At 50.5% G+C, this 19,878-nt stretch overlaps 12 protein-coding genes across 12 annotated transcripts; 4 read left to right on the top strand and 8 right to left on the bottom strand.

The window, feature by feature from the left end:
- Positions 1-787: 787 nt before the first annotated feature.
- On the bottom strand, positions 788-1,630 carry COCCADRAFT_32082 (uncharacterized protein; the record flags this gene model as incomplete). Its single annotated transcript, XM_007708541.1, has 3 exons — positions 788-1,072; positions 1,288-1,431; positions 1,580-1,630. 3 exons carry the CDS (start codon positions 1,628-1,630, stop codon positions 788-790), a joined length of 480 nt encoding a protein of 159 aa, XP_007706731.1.
- A 251-nt stretch (positions 1,631-1,881) lies between these two features.
- COCCADRAFT_453 (uncharacterized protein) lies at positions 1,882-2,971 on the bottom strand (the record flags this gene model as incomplete). The annotated part of the gene is made up of 2 exons (XM_007708470.1): positions 1,882-2,573; positions 2,626-2,971. The coding sequence occupies 2 exons, from the start codon at positions 2,969-2,971 to the stop codon at positions 1,882-1,884; spliced, it is 1,038 nt and encodes a 345-aa protein (XP_007706660.1).
- A 75-nt stretch (positions 2,972-3,046) lies between these two features.
- On the bottom strand, positions 3,047-3,313 carry COCCADRAFT_81740 (uncharacterized protein; the record flags this gene model as incomplete). Its single annotated transcript, XM_007708620.1, has 1 exon — positions 3,047-3,313. A coding segment is annotated over one exon (267 nt), but the record flags the coding sequence as incomplete, so codon positions are not given.
- A 1,275-nt stretch (positions 3,314-4,588) lies between these two features.
- Positions 4,589-5,152, bottom strand: COCCADRAFT_81870 (uncharacterized protein; the record flags this gene model as incomplete). The annotated part of the gene is made up of 1 exon (XM_007708619.1): positions 4,589-5,152. The coding sequence occupies one exon, from the start codon at positions 5,150-5,152 to the stop codon at positions 4,589-4,591; it is 564 nt and encodes a 187-aa protein (XP_007706809.1).
- A 1,296-nt stretch (positions 5,153-6,448) lies between these two features.
- COCCADRAFT_451 (uncharacterized protein) lies at positions 6,449-7,417 on the bottom strand (the record flags this gene model as incomplete). Its single annotated transcript, XM_007708469.1, has 2 exons — positions 6,449-7,351; positions 7,403-7,417. 2 exons carry the CDS (start codon positions 7,415-7,417, stop codon positions 6,449-6,451), a joined length of 918 nt encoding a protein of 305 aa, XP_007706659.1.
- Positions 7,418-7,852: 435 nt separating this feature from the next.
- Positions 7,853-9,741, bottom strand: COCCADRAFT_81604 (uncharacterized protein; the record flags this gene model as incomplete). The annotated part of the gene is made up of 3 exons (XM_007708618.1): positions 7,853-8,892; positions 8,947-9,519; positions 9,645-9,741. 3 exons carry the CDS (start codon positions 9,739-9,741, stop codon positions 7,853-7,855), a joined length of 1,710 nt encoding a protein of 569 aa, XP_007706808.1.
- A 485-nt stretch (positions 9,742-10,226) lies between these two features.
- COCCADRAFT_81564 (uncharacterized protein) lies at positions 10,227-11,361 on the bottom strand (the record flags this gene model as incomplete). The annotated part of the gene is made up of 2 exons (XM_007708617.1): positions 10,227-10,969; positions 11,019-11,361. The coding sequence occupies 2 exons, from the start codon at positions 11,359-11,361 to the stop codon at positions 10,227-10,229; spliced, it is 1,086 nt and encodes a 361-aa protein (XP_007706807.1).
- A 212-nt stretch (positions 11,362-11,573) lies between these two features.
- Positions 11,574-12,518, top strand: COCCADRAFT_81528 (uncharacterized protein; the record flags this gene model as incomplete). Its single annotated transcript, XM_007708616.1, has 1 exon — positions 11,574-12,518. One exon carries the CDS (start codon positions 11,574-11,576, stop codon positions 12,516-12,518), a length of 945 nt encoding a protein of 314 aa, XP_007706806.1.
- A 326-nt stretch (positions 12,519-12,844) lies between these two features.
- Positions 12,845-13,259, bottom strand: COCCADRAFT_447 (uncharacterized protein; the record flags this gene model as incomplete). Its single annotated transcript, XM_007708468.1, has 3 exons — positions 12,845-13,005; positions 13,066-13,155; positions 13,211-13,259. 3 exons carry the CDS (start codon positions 13,257-13,259, stop codon positions 12,845-12,847), a joined length of 300 nt encoding a protein of 99 aa, XP_007706658.1.
- A 294-nt stretch (positions 13,260-13,553) lies between these two features.
- Positions 13,554-13,841, top strand: COCCADRAFT_81499 (uncharacterized protein; the record flags this gene model as incomplete). The annotated part of the gene is made up of 1 exon (XM_007708615.1): positions 13,554-13,841. A coding segment is annotated over one exon (288 nt), but the record flags the coding sequence as incomplete, so codon positions are not given.
- Positions 13,842-15,287: 1,446 nt separating this feature from the next.
- On the top strand, positions 15,288-16,393 carry COCCADRAFT_32074 (glycoside hydrolase family 76 protein; the record flags this gene model as incomplete). The annotated part of the gene is made up of 2 exons (XM_007708540.1): positions 15,288-15,418; positions 15,466-16,393. 2 exons carry the CDS (start codon positions 15,288-15,290, stop codon positions 16,391-16,393), a joined length of 1,059 nt encoding a protein of 352 aa, XP_007706730.1.
- A 1,429-nt stretch (positions 16,394-17,822) lies between these two features.
- COCCADRAFT_81883 (uncharacterized protein) lies at positions 17,823-19,441 on the top strand (the record flags this gene model as incomplete). The annotated part of the gene is made up of 2 exons (XM_007708614.1): positions 17,823-18,456; positions 18,510-19,441. 2 exons carry the CDS (start codon positions 17,823-17,825, stop codon positions 19,439-19,441), a joined length of 1,566 nt encoding a protein of 521 aa, XP_007706804.1.
- Between the last annotated feature and the right edge of the window lie 437 nt (positions 19,442-19,878).

Genomic DNA, 19,878 nt, shown 5'->3' with positions numbered 1-19,878 from the left:
TACGCAGATTTTGTGCTGTACTGGATATCGACGGACCATGTTGCATGCTTGCACACGATATCCGACCAAAAGTTGCACGAAATCGCGATGTGTCTGAATGCCTTTGTTACGATTGTGTGGCATCAGTAGGTAGACTTGGTTTCTCCATGTCTACTCGATTTTTGTTTCCCACCAAGCGCGTTGTTCATACGCAACACCCGGTATAGTAGCGGGCACTTAATACAGTAATGTCTTTTTGTACTGCGTTAGCTACCAATCGTTTTGATTCTTGATTCTTTCTTCTTTTTTTTCGACGATGTTACGAAATAGCTATATTGAACTTTAATGATAATGAGACATTGACGAGATGTGAACAGTGGATCAAGTAAGAAGTGAAGTGATTGTACAATTCGATTGGCATTTAGGTATCACCCCCTGGTGGATGCCAGTGGTGCATGGAAGCTTTGATGGAATATACAACAACCATCTGCGTTCCCCCTCCCTTGGGGCATACTCACGAGTCGTGTTGGCAGCATTCGTATTTTTCGTAAGGACATGGTATTTGTATTTTGCCCTACGGCGCCCAGACGCTTCAGTATATGAATGGGACAGTGTCTGGTAGTAGTAGACACCGATTCCAGAAGCAAAAAAACAGGGTCAGCCATGAAGAGTGCCATTTCCATTCATTCCATTTTTCCGCAGGTTTATCGGAAACAGAGATTCAGAGAGTAAAGGGAAACACCGAGTCATTCCGAAAAACCAGCCATAACCCAGACTATGCACGCCGTACCAATTTCCCCGCTTTAGCTTAACGAGTCCTTGCCTGCACCTTTGGTGCGGCACCCTTGGCACCCTGCTTGCTGACCTTGGCGGCGTTGCCTCGTGCGGACGCAGCGGCGTTCTTGGCCTTCTCAGCCTTCTTTGCTGACTCGGCGGCGGCCTTCTTCTCCTTGCCCTCCTTGACGGCGGCGCTGCGAGCAGCGGCACGGGCCTCGGGACGTTGGCTGCGGCGCTCCTTGATCACATCGAGAGAGGCACCGACGATGGCACGCTGGTGCTTGACTGTGCGGCGGGTGCGCTTCTTGGCGACTTCCTATTGTGGTGATGGTGGTTAGCATAGTTCGTAATTGTATGGTGATGTTGTATAGACTCCAGGGGGGACAACGACAACACGACAACATCAAACACCAGTGATGCTCCCTATCCCCTGTACATCTTCCGCCAGTTTAAACTGATGTCATCCTTCACTGCCTTCCAGGATACACGTCCCAAGATTGAATATGCATATGAAAATGGGCGGCGACTAACCTCAGAGATACCCTTCTTGTGCGCCCTTCGGTAGAGAGTGGTCCAGTGAATCTTGCGAGGGTTCTTGCGCTGGAGGAAAAGGGACTCGCTCTTGCCGTTCTGGAAGCGGAAGATCTTGCTGTCACCACGGATGTAAAGCTTGCCCTGTATATGCCATCAGCCAATGCCCGACCCATTATGGTATCCCCATCATCCCCCTCCGCCAGATGTTCGCTTTGTTGCGGCGCGATGGCGGAATGTCGACCTCTGGCGGCGGCGGACGGCGGGACACGGGAGCGGCATTGTAACGCACCTTGCCCGGGTAGATCTTTTGACCGCTGAAGGAATCGTCGTAGGTACGCATGTTGGCGGTGTTGGCGTGATACCTGTGTGTTAGTCGTGGGGTTGTCGTCGGTCGCGAATTGTGTGCAATATTGGAGTTGGGACCTGTGGGCGAGCGAGCTGTCTAGTCCGGAAGCGGTTAAAACCTTGGCGCACCGCCACTGTGGCTGGTCCACAATACCATCATCACATGTGCAGCCGCAACACAGGTAGTAATTATTTCATTTACATTGTGGAAGATGTAGATTTTTGCATTTACTTCAAAATATTCAATCAAATGGTGGGGTATAAAACTGACAACTCTATCTCTGCATCCCGCTGTGCCCAATCCTCAAAATGCGCTGAGACCATACACTCTCCTCGGTCAACGTTGAAGCCCTCGTTTCCATTCAACAACTCAATGACTTCATTCCACTGCGCACTATTCAGCCCGTCGCATTCATCGATCAGATGATTCAGCTCATTGAATAGTGCTTGAGTACGCCTTTCTTCATCATTTAAGGACCCGCCTTTCCAAGGTTCATCATCATATGTATCTTCGTCCACCTCTCGCTCCTCTGACCACTCCTCTGGCGAACATTCATAGCTCGGGATTTCTGGCGAAAGACTTGGGGTGATGCTTGAAGGTATGCTGTTTTGGATATCTTGGCTCGAGTTCAGGCTCTCCACATCGTCATCCGCAAATTTATCCATGGTGTACAGGTTGCTCAGTGTCTGAATGAGCAACCTCAAGGGTGGTTTCGATGTATCGAATGACGGTTTTGTGCTCGAAATTGTGGCATATGATTGAGAAGCCAGTTGCGACACATTGTTGCAAACTGCGCGGACGACAACCGGTATCGCCCAAGGAAGCTCGAGGAGCTCGGAGAGAACAAAAAGAAATAACTGTGTTGATTCCGGTCGAGAAAATCCAATTGTGAAGGCAGACTCCTTGTACATGGCATCAAGTGTTCCAGAAAGCTTATCTACTCTCCTGTCAGGATGCGAGTAAGATGCTGCTGGTACAAATAGACTTACCGAAGGCAGAAGTAAAGCTAAAGTAGCTCAACAGCGCCAGCAATTGTCCTTCAAACCCATGGAGCCCACCTGCATACAAAAAAGCAATGACGCCACCAATGATCCTGTGTTTCAAGTGACTGCTCGCAATGGACGTGGCTAGTAACGATAGGATGGCGGTGAAGGGGCCAAGTGGGAGAAACGACACGATTGGTCCGGCTAGTACCACACCTGCAGCAGTAACAGCTGTCTTCGCAGCCTTTGTAGCATTTTTGATTGGCAACCGCCTGGTCATCAGACCTACTTTACTGATGACTGCATTTTTCCACTCGTCCCGACGACGCGCTTTCTTTTTTGGTTGTTTCATGATTGTGAGTGCGTTGTTCGCTGGAATATTGGACTTGCAACTTGCGGTACTGGTAAGAAACGATCACGGGAATGGTCAGAGGACCGAAGTAGCATGGTTGGATAAGATGTTTTGACTGGGCAACCCTGGATTGGAAGCGGTGAATATGAAATACACAAAACGAATGGTGAGGTCTCGACCCTCACCGCTAATGCCAGCCCTATCCGTGAAGTGATTGAGCGATACAACAGCTGCTCTGGCATACTCGCGTTTCGTGTAGGCTTTGGGAGGTCGAACCAATCCTTTCAAGTTGGCGAAAACTCCGTAGAGGTTAGTGGGGTAGGGCTGCCAAGAAAGCTCGCTGGTTGCTGTTGTGACGTAGGGAAACTTCCATGCCGACCTGACTGCTGGTGAGTCATGCAACTGCAATAGTGATCTCCTTTACTTTTTGAGCAAACAACATGTTGACCAGATTCATTTTATTCTGCTATCGCAATCCCAACTGAGGACTGGGAGCCAATCTCAAGCAGCAATTAAGATTTACATCCGAATCGCCTGCATCAGTATAGCTTCTGCTCTGCGCAGATGACCAGTCGAACTAACGTCCTTGAGTATACATAGCCGGGAGCTCATGACATCACTATACGTACTTTTGGCTCTGGTACAATTTACCTATTTTTGTCCAGGCCTAGTGCTAGAGACGAGAGAATGTGAGGCGAATGGTACACTAGAATAAGCGAGCCTCGATCGCCTTCGGCCGGGGTCCTCGGGCTTGAACGTTACAGCATCACTTTCATATCAAGCATTTAACTGGCCCCAAAGTATGGATAGCATTCCCGCGATCGTAAATTAACTGAGTCTACTTAGTAGGGCCTATAAACATGTGCGCGTCACCGCTACGCCAAAAGTGCCATGCTATATCCTAAAGAAGATACAGCACGGCGTTGCAAACACAAGAAACCCTAGTCAGGTTTCGTGATTCCGCTATCCTGCTTATCATAATATCGGTATCCAGATCTCCTACGAGTTGCTTCCCGCCACAGCCGCACACTACATGTCATGTGTCAAGAACATGAATCGCTAGCTTGCTGTCAGCCTCTCCCGAGATACGGCGTCATGGTAGCAACATCATCGTGTTGACTATACTGACGAGCCTTCTTTCCCTTTCTTCACCAACCTGTTTGGGGCTTCAAGGGCTTCAAAGCCAATCTTGCCTAAGCTTTCACATGTCAGGAATGAGAAGGCATCCCAAAGAGCCTAAATTAGCTTCTCGATGTGATAAATAAGAGATCAGAAGGCCTGATTGCAGCATACGAATCAAGTCCATTCCTCAAGAGTACACAGCAAGTAAAGTATCATAAAATTAATCCACAAATGGACATCGCTTATGCTCAACCGAGTGAATCGATCCTCAGTATTACCAATTACAACCAGACCATTTTCGGCCCTTCTATTCTAGTATATCACAACAAAAATCATGTTCCCAAAAAATCCATCTTTCGACCTTACCAAAAGTTTTTAACTTCCAAACTAACCCCAGGATATATATATCTCCCCCAAAAGCACCTTCACCAAAAGGATACAAGAAGAAGAGAAAGAAAAAAAGAAGCGCTTTCATCACCAATTCCACCACTTTTTTTAAGCCTTGGATGAAGCACCAAGACCCTCAACACCCGCAAACGCAGCACTGAGATCCTGCTCTACGCTTCCACCGCTAACACCGACACCGCCAATCAACCTTCCGTTGAGGTAAATGGGAAGACCGCCACCAAAGACAATAAGACCTCCGTTGCTGTTCTCGGCGCTGTAAAGCGGGGCGCCGGGCTGAACGGCAGCGTAGAGGTCTCCGCTGGTGAGGCCGTTGAAGAGAACGGCAGTGCGAGCCTTCTTCTGGCTGATGTCGATAGAGCCGAGGTATGCGTTGTCCATGCGGTGGAAGGCGACGAGCATGCCGGCTGGGTCGACAATGGCAATGTTCTCTGGGATTTGGAGCGCGGTGGCGTTTGCGACGGCGGCTTTGATGACGGTCTGGGCTTGGTCGGCCGAGATGACGAAGCGCTGGGCAGGCGTGCTGCCAATGCCGTTTGTGTTGTTCATCTGGGCGAGAGGTGGTGCTGGGCCTGGTGCTGGGCCGGGACCTGGTTGTGCGGATGCAAGGGCCGATAGAGAGGCAATGCTGGCGATGGTGGAGAGGAAATGCATGGTTGGTAGTGTGTGGATTGGAAATATAGAGGGTACAAGAAGGAGAATCGTTTGTCGATCAAAGAGAATTTAAGTTTCTGGGGATGAGTAGGTTTGTAGTATGTAAACTGGGGTTTCCCTAAAGAAGAAAGTGGCGTGCAGATATGCTTTCGATGATCAATCGTAGTTCCAGATGATCGCTTTTCTCTTGCCATGCAGACTGCAGTCTCCGTTTACTTTATACCATGGGACATGCGGAGGGCCTGGCCATACCGAGTGCTAAAAAGTCTTGTCTCGACCAAGTCCTAACGTCCGCACCTGGTCAAACCCCCTAATGTTCTCCCGTTCGTCTAGCTAACTGGCACCCACCCCGACTAACTCCATAGCCCGCTGACCCTTGTACCTAGCGGTGGCCACTCACAATCTTTTCGCCAGGAGGGACATTTGCCGGATTCGCCAGACCTGCATCATCAGCGACTCAGCCTTGGGCTAGGTGTATGGAGGTATCCTTCTGCCTTGTGGGCGTTCTCCAAGTCACCGACTACTCAAACACGCCTCAATACCTACGAGGCTTTGCGGTCCCACATTAATGACAATTCAGGCCACCTGGCGTAGGAAAGCTCAACATTTCACACTTTCGAAATTTTCCTTCCGCAGCTAGGCAGGGCCGGTAAACGCTTCTTTCTTTGTTACCAAGGGTCTGGCTCCCGTCTTGGAGGCGCCATCAATCTGTGCCAGCAAAGAGGAAAAAACTAGATTGCAGGGCGGCACCGCGTGGCAAGGAGCTCGAAATGGGCGACCGCTCCGTCCCGTTAGGCTTGTTGAGGTTTGGTTGCCAGTGGCGCTCGGGCCGGCGCTACTTAGTGTGCGATGGGATCTGTCGCCCCCCGATCCGAACTTGAGCCGTGGCTGCGACAATGGGACCGTTGCTGGCCTAACTGATTCAAGTAGTTGCAAGTGCTTTGTTGCAAGAGTGGTCCTAGACCACTACCAGGCCCGCCATCTATTTCAGATGATGGGGGATATCGTGAACATAATGTGGTGGAGACGGTGAAGAGTGTCGGGTGAAGGTATGCGATGTCGCCCAACAAGGGAAGAGTTGGCTAAAAGTAGTGACTGTGGCGCTTTTTTATATTCATCCAGACTCAAGCATGTCACTATTTTCACCTCTCTAATACCACCACCATAACGATCGTGCACGCGGATACATCTTTCCGCAAGTAACATCACAGTTCTTGATAGGCCCTTCCGTCCAATGTGCATACATATGAATCTGCCGAAAAAAAATATATCATGACAGCCGAACAAAGCCATGTACTACCGCGGCATAGGCTCGTAGGTCTCGCTCCTTTCCATGCTCTCGACCGCATCTCTTGCGGCAATCCTAGTCTTTTCCGTCACGCCGTCCATCTTCCCAACCGCAGCAAATCTCTCCTTCCACAGCGCCCATCGATCTTTGCTGAACTCGGCCTTACCTTTCCACAGTTCCCCGCCTCGTGCGGGGTTACCCTGCTTGGGATCGGCAGGTGTGAGGTCCTTTTCTAAGCGGAAGAGCTGACGTCCATTTCCGAAGATCCAAGCGGCGGCAGCGGGGACGTACGCGTCGTATTGCTGATTGGCTGTCGCAGAAGGTTCGTCAAAGAGGGGTGTTTCAAGTGCGGTTCGCATCGAGAAGATGGCATATATCCAGAGATCCTGCAGCCCCTTTTGCGTTACACGAGCATAGAAGAAGTTCATGTTTGCCCATGCTTCCACCTCTTGGTCGAAGAAGCCGTGGTGAGCGACTGGAGCGTCGTTGTAGGCTTCACGGCAAGCCATTCCAAAGTCGGTCATTTCGCTGTAGAGGTAGTTGTAGATTTCGTTGTTTGGTATAGAGTGCTCCTTGAATGCCTTGATCAAGTCGACTAGTTTGTCGTGGTTGTGGGACTCTGTGTTTTCGCGGCATGACAAGCGTCGTGCTGAGTGAATGATACTATACCAAAGGTCCATGAAGTCTACATCGTCGAGATGGGAAGAGTTGATTTTCTCGTCAATAGGCCCGAACAAGAGCGACGCCGTCTCGCTCAAGTCGATTCTCTCGTTGAGATAGTCTTGCACGGCTGAATACGCCCCACTTCCATCTTTTGGACGAAACCACCCTCTAATTTTTGCTATTTCGTCAATCCGCTGGGTGCCATTTTCTACGGAAGCAAGAACTTCGTGGATCTGCTCGTGTTGCTTCTGCAAGGAAAATTAGACACGTCTCCGTAATAGAGTCTTGACAAAAATTACCGCTTTGCGTGACATGGTTCTGATGGATGTGGACAGGAAGTTGGAGCCAGTGCCAGGGGAACCCCCAAGAATTAGTTTGTGACTGTTCGTGATGATGTCATAAACCGAGGCTGTGCGGCTGGTCCCGAAAAAGAAAACACGTGCGTATGCTCGTAAGACGACTGGAAGTCTACGCCAGGCCTGTCGAGGCCCGCCCCGAGATATATCCCTAACAAGACACGTGTACACTGAGGGTAAACCGTATCGGAGCATATTCCGGAAACCAGGCAAGACACATGTTTTTGTTGGCGCGCAAAGTGTCTCTCTTCTTCAGTGTTTTTTTCTGCGGGGTAAATGTCAATATTGCGATTGCCATGACTTCTAAATCAGGAACAGTGCGATTTGTTCCACATGTATCAACTCTACAGATGAAGGCATTCCTTCGTACATCTATTTCTTGGGGTCTACAGCTCACAACTTTGCACTCTTCTCACGCTTCGCCAAAAGCCTCAAATCTTTCCTGAGAATCTTTCCACTGGGACTCTTAGGGATCACATCCAGAAACACCACGCCACCCTTCAACTGCTTGTACCCAGCCACCTTGCTCTTCACAAACTCTGCAATATCGCGCGCACTCATCTTCTTGCCCTTAGCAGCGACAACATACGCTCTAGGAACCTCATTGACCCCGTCATCAGCCTCGACCCCAATAACTGCCGCATCCAGAGTATCTGGGTGAGTCACTAATATGGCCTCTAGCTCTGCAGGAGCAACCTGTATGCCCTTGTACTTGATCAACTCCTTCTTACGGTCGACAATGTAAAACAGTCCGTTGCGGAACTCTGCAATGTCGCCAGTGTGAAACCAATCATCCGCAAAGGATTCCTTGTTAGCAGCATCGTTCTGGTGATATCCTTTGCACACCACAGGCCCTTTGATCAGAATCTCTCCTGGCTTTCCCGGCTCGACATCTCGGCCGTCATCATCAACAAGACGGGCAACCACATTCGGCAACAGAGGGCCTACGGACCCAGTGTCGTCATGCATACCCGCTGGCATGATTGAAGCACTTCCTGTCGTTTCGGATAGCCCCCATGTCTGATCGATGAAGCAATCTGGTCCACCTAGCTTTTGGCTCGCTGCATACTGCAAGTCCTTGCCCAGTGGTGCAGCACCGCTGACTACGAGCTCCAGAGTCTGGAACTGGTCTGTTACCTGGTCCGACTTTGCAATGAGTAGGAAGATAGGCGGCACGGTGAAGAAGAAGGTGATGCGGTATTTCCTGTTGTATTCGAGGAACTGAGCAAAGTCGAACTTTGGCATCCAGTAAACAGGGCCGCCCAGGTAGAATCCGTTGAAGAGGTAACCCTGGATGCCAGCGATGTGTGCAATGGGTAAATGAGCGATTGTTCTATATTCAAAGTCCGGTCGCTTCGCTGATATCCATGACTTGACCAGGTTACCTGGGATTACAGTCTCGGCTACCAAGTTGCGATGAGAGATCTTGACACCTAACACCGGGATCAGCACGCGTATGAACCTCTTGGAGTCTTCTTGTCTCTTACCCTTTGGCAAACCCGTAGTCCCAGAGCTATAAATCAGCACAACAAGACCATCCTCCAGCTCCCGCGGATCGGTAATCCTCCTCCAAGCCAACCTATCCCCCTCATCAATCAAATTTTCTCCCAACGCTCCATTTTCCTGTACAATCCTCAAACTCCACTCTCTCCACTCACTCATAACAAGCACTCTCCCACCCCCATTTCTCCCCCATCCCGCCGCCTCAGCGGCCCCAATCGCAACATCCCTCGTCCCCTCAACCGCAACAAGAATTCTAGACTTAGCACCTTGAATCTGCTTGCACAGCTCGCCAGCTGTGCTAGCCGTAGATGCAGCAGAGAACACGCCTTCCGCGCCAATAACGCCGTACGCGAGCGCAGGAAGCAAATAATGTCCCGTTGAAATCACCGAACACACATCTTTTCCTGGACCTCCTGCACCAATGCCAAAATGCTTGCGTAGCGCCGCAGACGTCGCTTCCGTCAAGACGCGCGCCCGCGCTGTCGTCAGCACCAAGCTTGGATCTGCGGCTGAAATGTGAATGGGCGAATCCGGTTTCGCCAGCCCAATGCCCGAATCTACATGAGCATTATGTTTTAGTACTTGCTGGCATACGTGTATGTATCTCCAAGGGGAGTTTCTTTTTTCAAATGTAGATGATGGGCTTTTTGGGGGGTGGGAGAAAGGGGGTAAGATGACGTACCGAATAAAAGAGTAAGGATATCGACATCTGGAGTCGGATATACATCTGAAGCTCGATAGATGATGCCATGCTCTGTCTTCTCTACTATCGTTGTCATCTTTTTTGCTCGAATTCACTTTTGATTATCGAAGAAGGACAAGTAGCGAGTTTGGTTTGGAAACGTGAGAACGCTTGAGAGGAAAATAAGAAGGGATATCTATGGCAGTGCAAAAGCATATATCAGCTTTACTGAAAGTTTGTATTTGCTTTTTTGGGAACTAAGATTAGGTTGGTGGGTGCCTGCATTGCTCCCTCTCTCCCTTGCCAACTATATCCTCCCCCACGCTTCATTTGATTCACTCTAGCACTAGCGGCCCTTGCGGCTTCGGGGTAAGCCTTTGATGCTAATGCGGCCGAGAAAGCGGGGTAGTAGGTTTGGAGACGAATACTACGTACAACTATGTAGAGCCCGCTAAACCGAGGCTGTCCGGCATAACCCTGTGATGACTCGAGTAGACTATTCGAGCACGTATGTTGATCCTTGCGCACTCTGAGGCGCGATACTTGTCCGCATTTGCTCGGAATCGTGCTTTGATGATTGCTTCAACCTCTACGCTTAGTATTTGGCTCATTATCTGCATCATCGTCATCGGCATCGCCTGTGTTGAGAGCGGATTTGTTCGGCTTTCGCCTCTTTCGCTTCTTTTTGCCTTGTTGACTATCATTGCCAGCATTCTCCTGGATAGTCTTTACGGCTAGGGGAAGTACTGCTGGCCGTGCAACTGGAGGAAGCTCACTATCATCGGCTTTGGTCTTGCGCATGCCCCTGGGGTTCTGCTTCTCAAGCAACGCGACATATTCTGCTGTGCGTTTTGTATGCTCGACCTTGGTCATAATCTTCCAGTTCTCGGGCTTGTCTGCTTCTCTCCACTTCTGCCAAACGTCTTCGTGCATTACACTGCCACTGAGAACTACGAAAGCGCAACTGTTCCATAGTGTATGCACGGCTTGCACAGGAAGCCACTTTGGCCGCAATTGGCCATGTTCTGTAAGCCACTGAGCCACTTTAGCAGGAGTTTGACACATGTTGCGGATGTGCGGTTCAACATAGATGGTGCGCTGATCCCAGAATGCCAAACCATCATCATCGACTACTTCGAACGAATTGTGGGGCAGATATTTGGGTGGATACGAAGAGGGTTTGCGACGGATATGATAACCATTTTTTGACACTTGAATTATTCTAGAGGGGTGATCTCGGAGCGCTTGTTGGAGCAAGACTTGGGAGGCTTCGGGTTTCAACGAGGAGATGTTGGGATGCTCAAGGATGGCCGTGAGATGGATGTCTGGGTATTGGGTTAGCTATACACAGACCCATAGCCCAGCAATGCCTACAATTCTCCTCATCATCTACTGTCCGGTATCGATCCCGAAGCCACTTTGCTCGCTCCTCTTCTTGGTGCGCATAGTCGGTAAAGATGAGTTCTATACCAGCAGCAAGTTGAGCAATGTACTCAGGGGTGACTGGTTTGACAGTGAACCTAGGACCAGGCTTGGTAGCCTTTTGGTCAACCTGCTCTTCTGGTTGAGGAGTGAGTGAGGTTGTCCTTGTATTTTGCATAGCCTTGACCAGGGCTTCATCGCGATCGGTCTCAGCATTGCTCACTGACGGGTTGGAAGTGTTTGGTCGCGGCTTCTCACGAACGCCCTTGAGCCTAAGCGCTCGCGGAACAAACATGATGTTGAAACGCCGGTACGATGCTGAAGAGACAAGCAAACATAATTGCGACAAAAGTCGGTCGCGATACTCTGGCAGGCGACTCAAGACGCGCCGCGGCTCAGGAGCACGGACCTTACGTCAGTCCCCATGTTCTCCATTTCCCTGGGTAACATCAACACGCACTGCATCTTTTCTCAATCCGCACCAAATCCCGCGCTCAATCCGTCGCAATGGCAAAAGAAAAGAACTACAACCCCGTTCAGGAAGCCAAAAAGGCAGAGAAGCAGAAGCAGCTCCGCAAGCAAAAAGCCAACCTCCAGGCGCAGCGCAACGAGAAACTCGCGCGGCGGAACCCACATCGCATACAGCGGGACATCGACGGCCTCAAAGAACTTGAGCAAAATGGATCGATACGGCCACATGAGAAGCAGCGACTGCAGGAACTAGAGAAGGACCTTGCAGCAGTGAACAAGGCGCGCGCAGCGCTCGGAGACAAAGCGCCAGTATTCAAGCCAGAGCGACGATTCGACAACGACGACCAAAGTCGAAGAGGCGACCGAGAAAGCCGAGGCGGCGGTGTTCTCGGCAAGCGAACGCGAAACGGGCAGCGAAAAGACGACGACAGTAGCGACACCGACGACGATGTCAAGCACATTCCCATGCCTCGCGATACGCCACCGCCGATCCCGCGAAAGTACCAAGCGCGCGCCTCGCAGGCCGATGAAGCACCGCAAGAGGCCAAGAAACCGACGATTGTGTACGAAGCTGCGCCTCAAGTGCGTGACTTGCGCAAAGAAGCCACAAAGTTCATGCCTGCGGCTGTGGCGCAGAAGTTGAAGTTGGCAAAGGGCGAGGGCCGGTTGCTAGAGCCTGACGAGTTTGATAAGTTAAAGGACGAGGGGTATATGAAGGAGCAGAACAAATCAGAAGGTGAGGCTAGTGGAAACATTGCGCCCGAGGTGGATGAAGAGCTTGAGGCGTTTATGAAGCTACAGTCTATGAGTGCTGGACAGATGGCCGAGAAGGCGGCCGAAGCAGCGGTGCAAGAGGCAGAATATACGATGATGGCTGCTGAAGCCAAAGGGCAAATGCAGGGAATATCAAACGAGGCGCGCACGGCAGAGAACACACTCCGGCACGTGCAGATGGAGGAGGTTGAAGACGAGGACCTGTAGATTGAATCATACCATTCACCATTCTATTGGCCAACCACATGACCCTTGACGAGGCGTGTTGTCGGGCCTGAAAGGACTATGCACAACCAACATGCGCAAGCAAACGATTCATAAGGTCGCCGGAAGCAAACACACCACATACAAGCAGCCATCCAAGCACCACAGCAGAAAAGGGGTATTCAGGATAGTGTTTCATTCGATTAGGTGTTAGGGTATAATATGTGTGGCTTCTAAGCTACAGTCATGTTGCACCTATCGCAACGTATCATCGATCGTCATTCCCCAGGGTCGTGTCGTGAAGAGCGTGGGCGTGGGAGAGAAGCAGTTTACTTCTTCTGTCCGCCAGAGAGGGTGTCGGAGATGGCCTGGCCAGCGTTGCTCAGAGAGTCCTGAGCCTGCTTCATGACACCCTCGCTCTTGTTGGAGGCGTCGTCGTGGCCGGAGCGGGTAGCGTCACCGAGCTTCTGTCCAGCAGATTTCTGGCCCTCTGTTGTGGTGGTTAGTGGACATGTTTAGACGAGGGCTACTTGGGGCGTCAGATGCATACCAGGCTGAACGGCACCAGCGATGCGGTCACCGGCTCCGCTGAGAGTCTCGGATGCCTTCTCAGTGTTGGACTTGGTGGAGTCGGGCTGGACTGGAAGGCTGTCAGTATACTCGACTCGAGGCACAGTCGGAGTGAGGCATCTTACGCTTCTCGGAGGCCTGCTCGCCGAGTCCCTTGCGCATGGAGTCAGACATGGTGATGTTGTTGTTGGAAGAGTTGTTTGAAAGGTGTAGTAGTAGCTGAGTTGAGTGTGTGATGAGAGTTGATGCAAGGGGCTGCAAAGACGGTACTTTATAGGCAGCTGCCAGGCATCGAGACTGGCTACGACATATGTACGTCATTCATAATTGGGCGGTAGTAGCAGCAGTAGCAGCAGTAGCAGCAGTCACGGCAGGAGAGGAAAAGGTGGGTGAGATGGATAGAGCCTTCCTCTTTCCCACGAGCCACAACCGACGGCCAACATACCTGCAAGCTCTACTGGGATGTAGACCAGTTTGCAGGCGCCACACGCCGCCTCGATTGGTAGATTGGCGCGTCTGCTTGGCTGGATTGATGGCATTCTCGCGCCCGTCCATGGCATTCGCGTCATCGGCCACGCGCCTGTCAAGATGCAGCTTCTGGCCTCCCGGTCACAAGACGGACATGTGCCTTTACCCTACTCTATGCCCAGTCTCATAGGATGCATTCACTGGAAGTCTTTGTCCACCGCGGAAAAGGGTCCACAGACCGTTGCCCGCTGTGCATGGTGGGGTAAAGCAAAGGCCCCGCTGACGTAGCTGCAGTGTCACGAACGGGTCGCGCATCACGTGACCTTCGTCATCCCATCACATGCAGTCCACTTGGACAGCCAACAGTGTGTCCATATGCATACACTACACCTACACCTATCAACATGCACATGCATAGCTACCATCACTATGCTCCTTGAACAACCTGCCTCTGCAATCACCGATCACCCCCCTACATAAAGCCCCATCGGTACTCGACCCACCTTTATCCCCCTCAGGCAATCACTGCTACTCTCGTCGCCGCCGTGCCCCTCTGCGAAATCAAGTTTGACTTGTGTCGCAACAATTCCACTTTTCATCTCGGTACCCTATTTCATCCCATAGCCTGTATTGCACCAAATCCGCTGGCCCGTGGCGTCACGCTCGACACCCATTTCAACCAGCACACGGCCTGGAATGCCTTCAGCCGGCTTGTCAGGCTGCAAACCGCTGTTGCCCATCCCACAAGCGTTCCCTGCTCATTTCTCGCTGTACATGGCAAAGTAGAAATCGCTTTATTTGCAGCGGCGCATACATGTAACCGCATCTACATACCATGATCAAGAGTTGGCTTTGTTGCACTCCAGTCGAGACGCCTTTGATGAACAACACCAACATCCACCGGTCATGTCGCTCCTTGTTAGCATATAGCACACCACATGAAGACCTCACACTACGCCAATTCTCGTCTTGCAGTGCTTGCCAGCAACAGGTTACCGCCCTGCATGCTCCCGCGCGTCTGAGGCGGACAAAATCTGCAGTTGCTTCTTTTTCAACCTCACGAGCCACAACGGGGCGCCCCTTATCGTGCTAATTAGTCGCGTAGAATTTTGAACTTGTAGCCAATCAGATTTTTGAGCAAAACTTATCCCACGCAACATCCCACTCGGCGGCTATCTCCCGTGTTTCACATGGGGCCCACATCGCACTTTTCCTAGACAGCTATCGCTTCATCGCCTACCACAAGGGTCTATGTCGACCAAGCTCCGACATCCCTAATCTTACTTGCCGCTGTACAATGGCTTTCTTCGTACGCCGTCAAACACATACATTGACTCGCCATGCCATGTTGGCTGTGCCACAACTGCTAACAATAGTTCACGCTGTGCCGAGCACAAGGGTACGTCTATGCAGCGACAAAGACAATGGGTGGTCTAGGTGCTGTGCAAGTGGGTTTGGCCTAAATACATATACCTCATGTACATAGCTTGCACTTTCGGTCCAAGGACTCACCTCACACATTCGTTTACTTGGTATACTCGCCAACCAGTCACAGGCTGTTGTTGCTTCTGTTTCTGGCATTACCTTGTTTAGAAACATCAAACACCGACGGGCTCATCTTCGTTCGTCGTCGACTACTTATGAATTAGGGCACCCTACACAAAGAATTGCCGAATCCACCACATTCATTTATATTACAGTCGTTCCTTCTTATTGCCACACTCGTTCACTACCATGAAGTACCTTCAAGTACTCTTGTTCCCTGTCGCTTTCTTTAGTTTTACTTTTGCCGACTTCACAGACGATGCTATTGCTTCCATCCAGACATTGCAGAAGACATGGTACAATTTCAATACTGGCCTCTGGTAAGCAATGCGCCACCTCGTCACTTCCAATTCCTAATGAACCCCAGGGACGACTTTTGGTGGCAGTCAGGCAACATTCTTGAGGCCATAGCTCAATTTGGTATAGAAGATCCAGACTTCAAAGATGTTGCAGCAAACATTGTCGCAAACACATACGCCAAATCACCCGAGCAACACGGTGCGAAGCAGTGGACAAACAAATTCTATGACGATATGGGATGGTGGGCTATGGCTTGGATCGCCTCTTACGACCTGACTGGAGACAAGAAGTATCTGGATAGCGCCAAATCTATTTTCCAAGATATGACCAGCGGCTGGAACACGCCCTGTGGTGGTGGAATATGGTGGTCAGAGGACCGCGATTACATCGCTGCCATTGCGAACGAACTTTTCCTCGCCGTGGCTGCACACCTTGCAAATCGCTGCAGCGGCCAAGAGAGACTGGATTACCTCAACTGGGCTGAAAGAGAATGGGAGTGGTTCAGCAATTCCGGCCTCATCAACTCGGATGGACTGATCAATGATGGAATCGACCCGACCACCTGCAAGAACAACGGCGGGACAACCTTCACCTACAACCAGGGCGTCATCCTAGCCGGTCTCTCTGAACTTTCGCGCGCAAAGTCCGATCCCAGCCTCGTCGATCGTGCATACGATATCTTTAATGCTGTATCAAAACACCTTACCGACCCCAGCGGTATTCTCACCGAACCTGTATCCGGAGCTCTGGATCCAGTCGCATCACAGTTCAAAGGCGCTTTCGGACGAGGCCTGTTGACACTATATCAGTATAAGCCACGAAAAGAAGTCAAGCAATTCATCATGATCAACGCCAATGCTGCACGAAGCGCACGAAAGGGAGATGGTGGCATTATTCCCGGTCGCTGGCAGGGAGATAGCAGCGATGGAAACACTTGCACGTTGGCTAGCGGCATTGACATCCTGGTGGCTGCGGCATATGCTGAGAAGCATTAGTCTAACGTCTCCTTGTGGTCATTTGTAACGTTCTATACCCCGTTTGCGTTCTTTTTTTCTTCTTATCTCAATGGGTGTTTGGCGCTATGGCGTCTTGGGTCTTATTCCAGAAAAGGGGTAAGGCAGCTGGGTTCTGCATTTTGTGTATACTGTAATGACGAATGTTTAACGTAGTTCCAGCCTTGACGAATTGCAAATCGTCAAGGTTCTGGCTGAATCACATTTATACTACCACTACTCGCTTTCAATTCGATCGTGACATGTTGAACACATCTTGGCTTTTCGTACACACATATTCTCGCACTCAAGTTGATGGTACGTATATGGTCGGTGCTTCGACCAAACAGGAGTGTGTCTTGGTTTCACCTTGACATTCGACCAAACAAGGATTTAACCTTTGCGCAATGCGCGTGTTTAAAAAGCTTGTTAATGCCAGCGGTTTTCATCCACTCCCTGTAGGCAAGGATACCTAGGTCGAATTGATTTCATCAGCACATCGTGCACCCTTGATACCGTTCTGCTTCCGCCCTTTGATCCTAGCTGATTGCTATTTATGTAACTATCTACGAAACCATGCTCATACCGCACCTAATTAGGGCAACATGAGTTTGTCAATCACGTTCTTTAGTCCAAGCGTATATAGGGAAAACGTGACGGCCCGTCACGTGCACGGTACGCTCGCTAAACCTTAAGCTACACTCTTCCTGCAGGGATCCTCCTGTACTCAAGGCCACACCGATCTACCTCAACGCTCCAGTAAAACCCAATAAATCTGTCAGCACATACATTTCACACCTTGTTCGCGCCATAGATAGTCAGGAAACAAAAAACTTGGGTCGATGCAGACGTTCTCAAATTGACCCAAGACATCGGTACCAACGGCTTTTTTGCCCACCCCAGCTCCACATATCGCACTTGTCCGGATCCGCATACCGGCCTTTTTTTTCTACATAAAAGCTTACCGAAGGATCTTAGTCAAGAATACGAGAGCATGCAAGGCGATAAGGCGACTGTTGTGCGCTCTCCGCTTTACCCATAAGCCCGAGGCAAATCGACGTCAGTCCAGACTGGAGCCTGCATGTACGGCAGCTTCATTCGTGACAAGCTACATTGCATTACCTCTTTGCTGTAGGTAAAATTCGCGCAACTATACCGGTCTAGTGGCTATCTAGGTTATTTTGAGAGATTTCTTCTTACTCTTTTCTCCATATTGCTCCGTCTGAGCATAATCCACATAGGTAAGGTCAAAGGTAATATGTGTAGCAACGTTGGCCCTTTCTTTTCGCCTCTTCGTGACTTGCTGCGTATTTAGGCCAAGATACTGGGGTTTTTCTTCTACATACATAACTCATTGCCGGTCGCCTTGGGATAACTCTTCTTGCTCGACACAACGGTATCTTTTCTTTGCTTCAACTCATTTTCTCCAATCATGGATTCCGGAGTAAACGAATCTCGGTCATGGATGCCGAGGTTTCTCAGAGCGTCGGATCAGAAGGATAGCCAGCCAGATGAGAGAACATCGCTTCTGCCCAACTCGCAGCATGAGGAGTGGTCTACGGGCGAAACTACGGAGCTCGACGATGAAACCGCAACATCCCTTCAACTTCTTCTCCAAGAATTCTGGATACTCCTCAAAGGATCAGTACCCGTGGTCGTAGCATACGCATTACAAAACTCGTTACAGACATTCTCCGTTCTTATCGTTGGACGCTTATCACCAGAAGCATTGGCCACAGCTGCATTCTCATACATGTTCGCAATGGCTACCGGCTGGCTCGTTGCTCTCGGTGGAACAACAGCAATCGACACTTTGGCGTCCGCCAGCTTTACGGGAAGCAAAAACCGCCATGACCTTGGAATCATCCTCCAGCGCTCCTTCTTGGTGCTATTGTTATTCTACATCCCAATTGCTATAGTCTGGTTCTGCTCTGAACCACTTTTCAAAGCACTCGGCCAGGAAGATTATATTGCACGCGACTCGGCAAAGTTTCTCTCTGTACTGGCGCCCGGTGGTATTGGGTATGTATATTTTGAGGCGCTGAAGAAATACATGCAGGCTCAAGGTAGGTCTTCTATAAATCTAAAATACACCGGTCTATCATACTCACTTATACAGAAATCATGAGGCCCGGAACTTACGTCCTTCTCATAACATCGCCTCTCAGTGCCGGCCTCAACTACTTGTTCGTGTATACCTTCAAGATGGGGCTACTTGGCGCACCACTTGCGACGGGTATTGCGTACTGGGCATCCTTCTTCCTGCTGCTTGCCTATGCACGCTTCATAGACGGATGGCAATGCTGGGGTGGTTGGGACCGAAAATGCCTTCAGAACCTATGGGTCTTTGCACGCCTAGCCTTCCTTGGGGTCATACATGTCGGCACAGAATGGTGGGCGTTTGAGATCGTCGCACTCGTTGCAGGCAAGCTTGGTACCATACCACTCGCCGCGCAAAGCGTTATCATGACTACGGACCAAGTCATGAACACCATTCCTTTTGGGGTAGGTGTTGCTACCTCGTCACGAGTTGGTAATCTCCTTGGGGCACGTAACGCGAAAGGTGCCGCCAGGGCTGCAAACACTGCCGCTGTCCTGAGCATGGTACTTGGTGCGCTCGTATTGGCTGTGCTCATGGGTGTCAAGGACTTTTACGCTAAGATCTTCAACGATGATCAAGATGTGATCAAGCTCACCGCCAAGGTGATGCCGTACGTTGCATTGTTCCAGATCGCGGACGGATTGAATGGAAGTTGCGGTGGGGCACTCCGAGGTATGGGTCGGCAGCACATTGGAGCTACCGTGAACATTATCAGTTACTATTGCGGTGCTTTGCCACTGGGCATCTGGCTTGCATTCAACGGCTGGGGTCTCGCGGGCTTATGGGTCGGGCAATGCATTGCTCTGTACCTTGTCGGGTTTGCTGAGTGGGCGATTGTTGCTTGGAGCAACTGGGATTACCAGGTCAAGAAGGCTTTTGAAAGGATGGATGCGGATGACAGGGCCGAGCTGGGTGTTCCTCCCAATGAGGCAACGCCAGTGCATAGATAGCTACTTTGCGGGGTCAAACCTGCTGGCAACAGCCATGGTGATGGAAGAGTATTAGCAACGCTTCTTAGACATTCGATGTACGGAGCTTGATAGGCAACCCGGAGACGCCAATGCAAGAGTTGACGAAAAATTACCAAAAACATTAAGCGAGTGACGTTAGTGCGATTGGTATCTGGACCCTGGTCTCCACGATTCAACCTCACTCCTCATTACCTCCGCACTTTCTGCTGCATTACCCCCCACCTTGCACTGCCTCTCGGTAGTTCACATCTATGCGTTGTACATCTAGACGCAAGTAAGCAATTCAGGGAATACAATAAACCCCGCTTCGCTCATTAGGCGCCCAATTGACTACGGAGATGATGAATACCATGAAATGTAGGACCGTCTCGGGTCTTTCGTTTCTTATCGAGCCAATCCGCGTAACAAGCAGAAAG

Source organism: Bipolaris zeicola, assembly GCF_000523435.1.
Source record: "Bipolaris zeicola 26-R-13 unplaced genomic scaffold scaffold_2, whole genome shotgun sequence".
NCBI classification, from domain to species: domain Eukaryota; kingdom Fungi; phylum Ascomycota; class Dothideomycetes; order Pleosporales; family Pleosporaceae; genus Bipolaris; species Bipolaris zeicola.
This window is presented reverse-complemented; position numbering and strand designations above follow the sequence as displayed.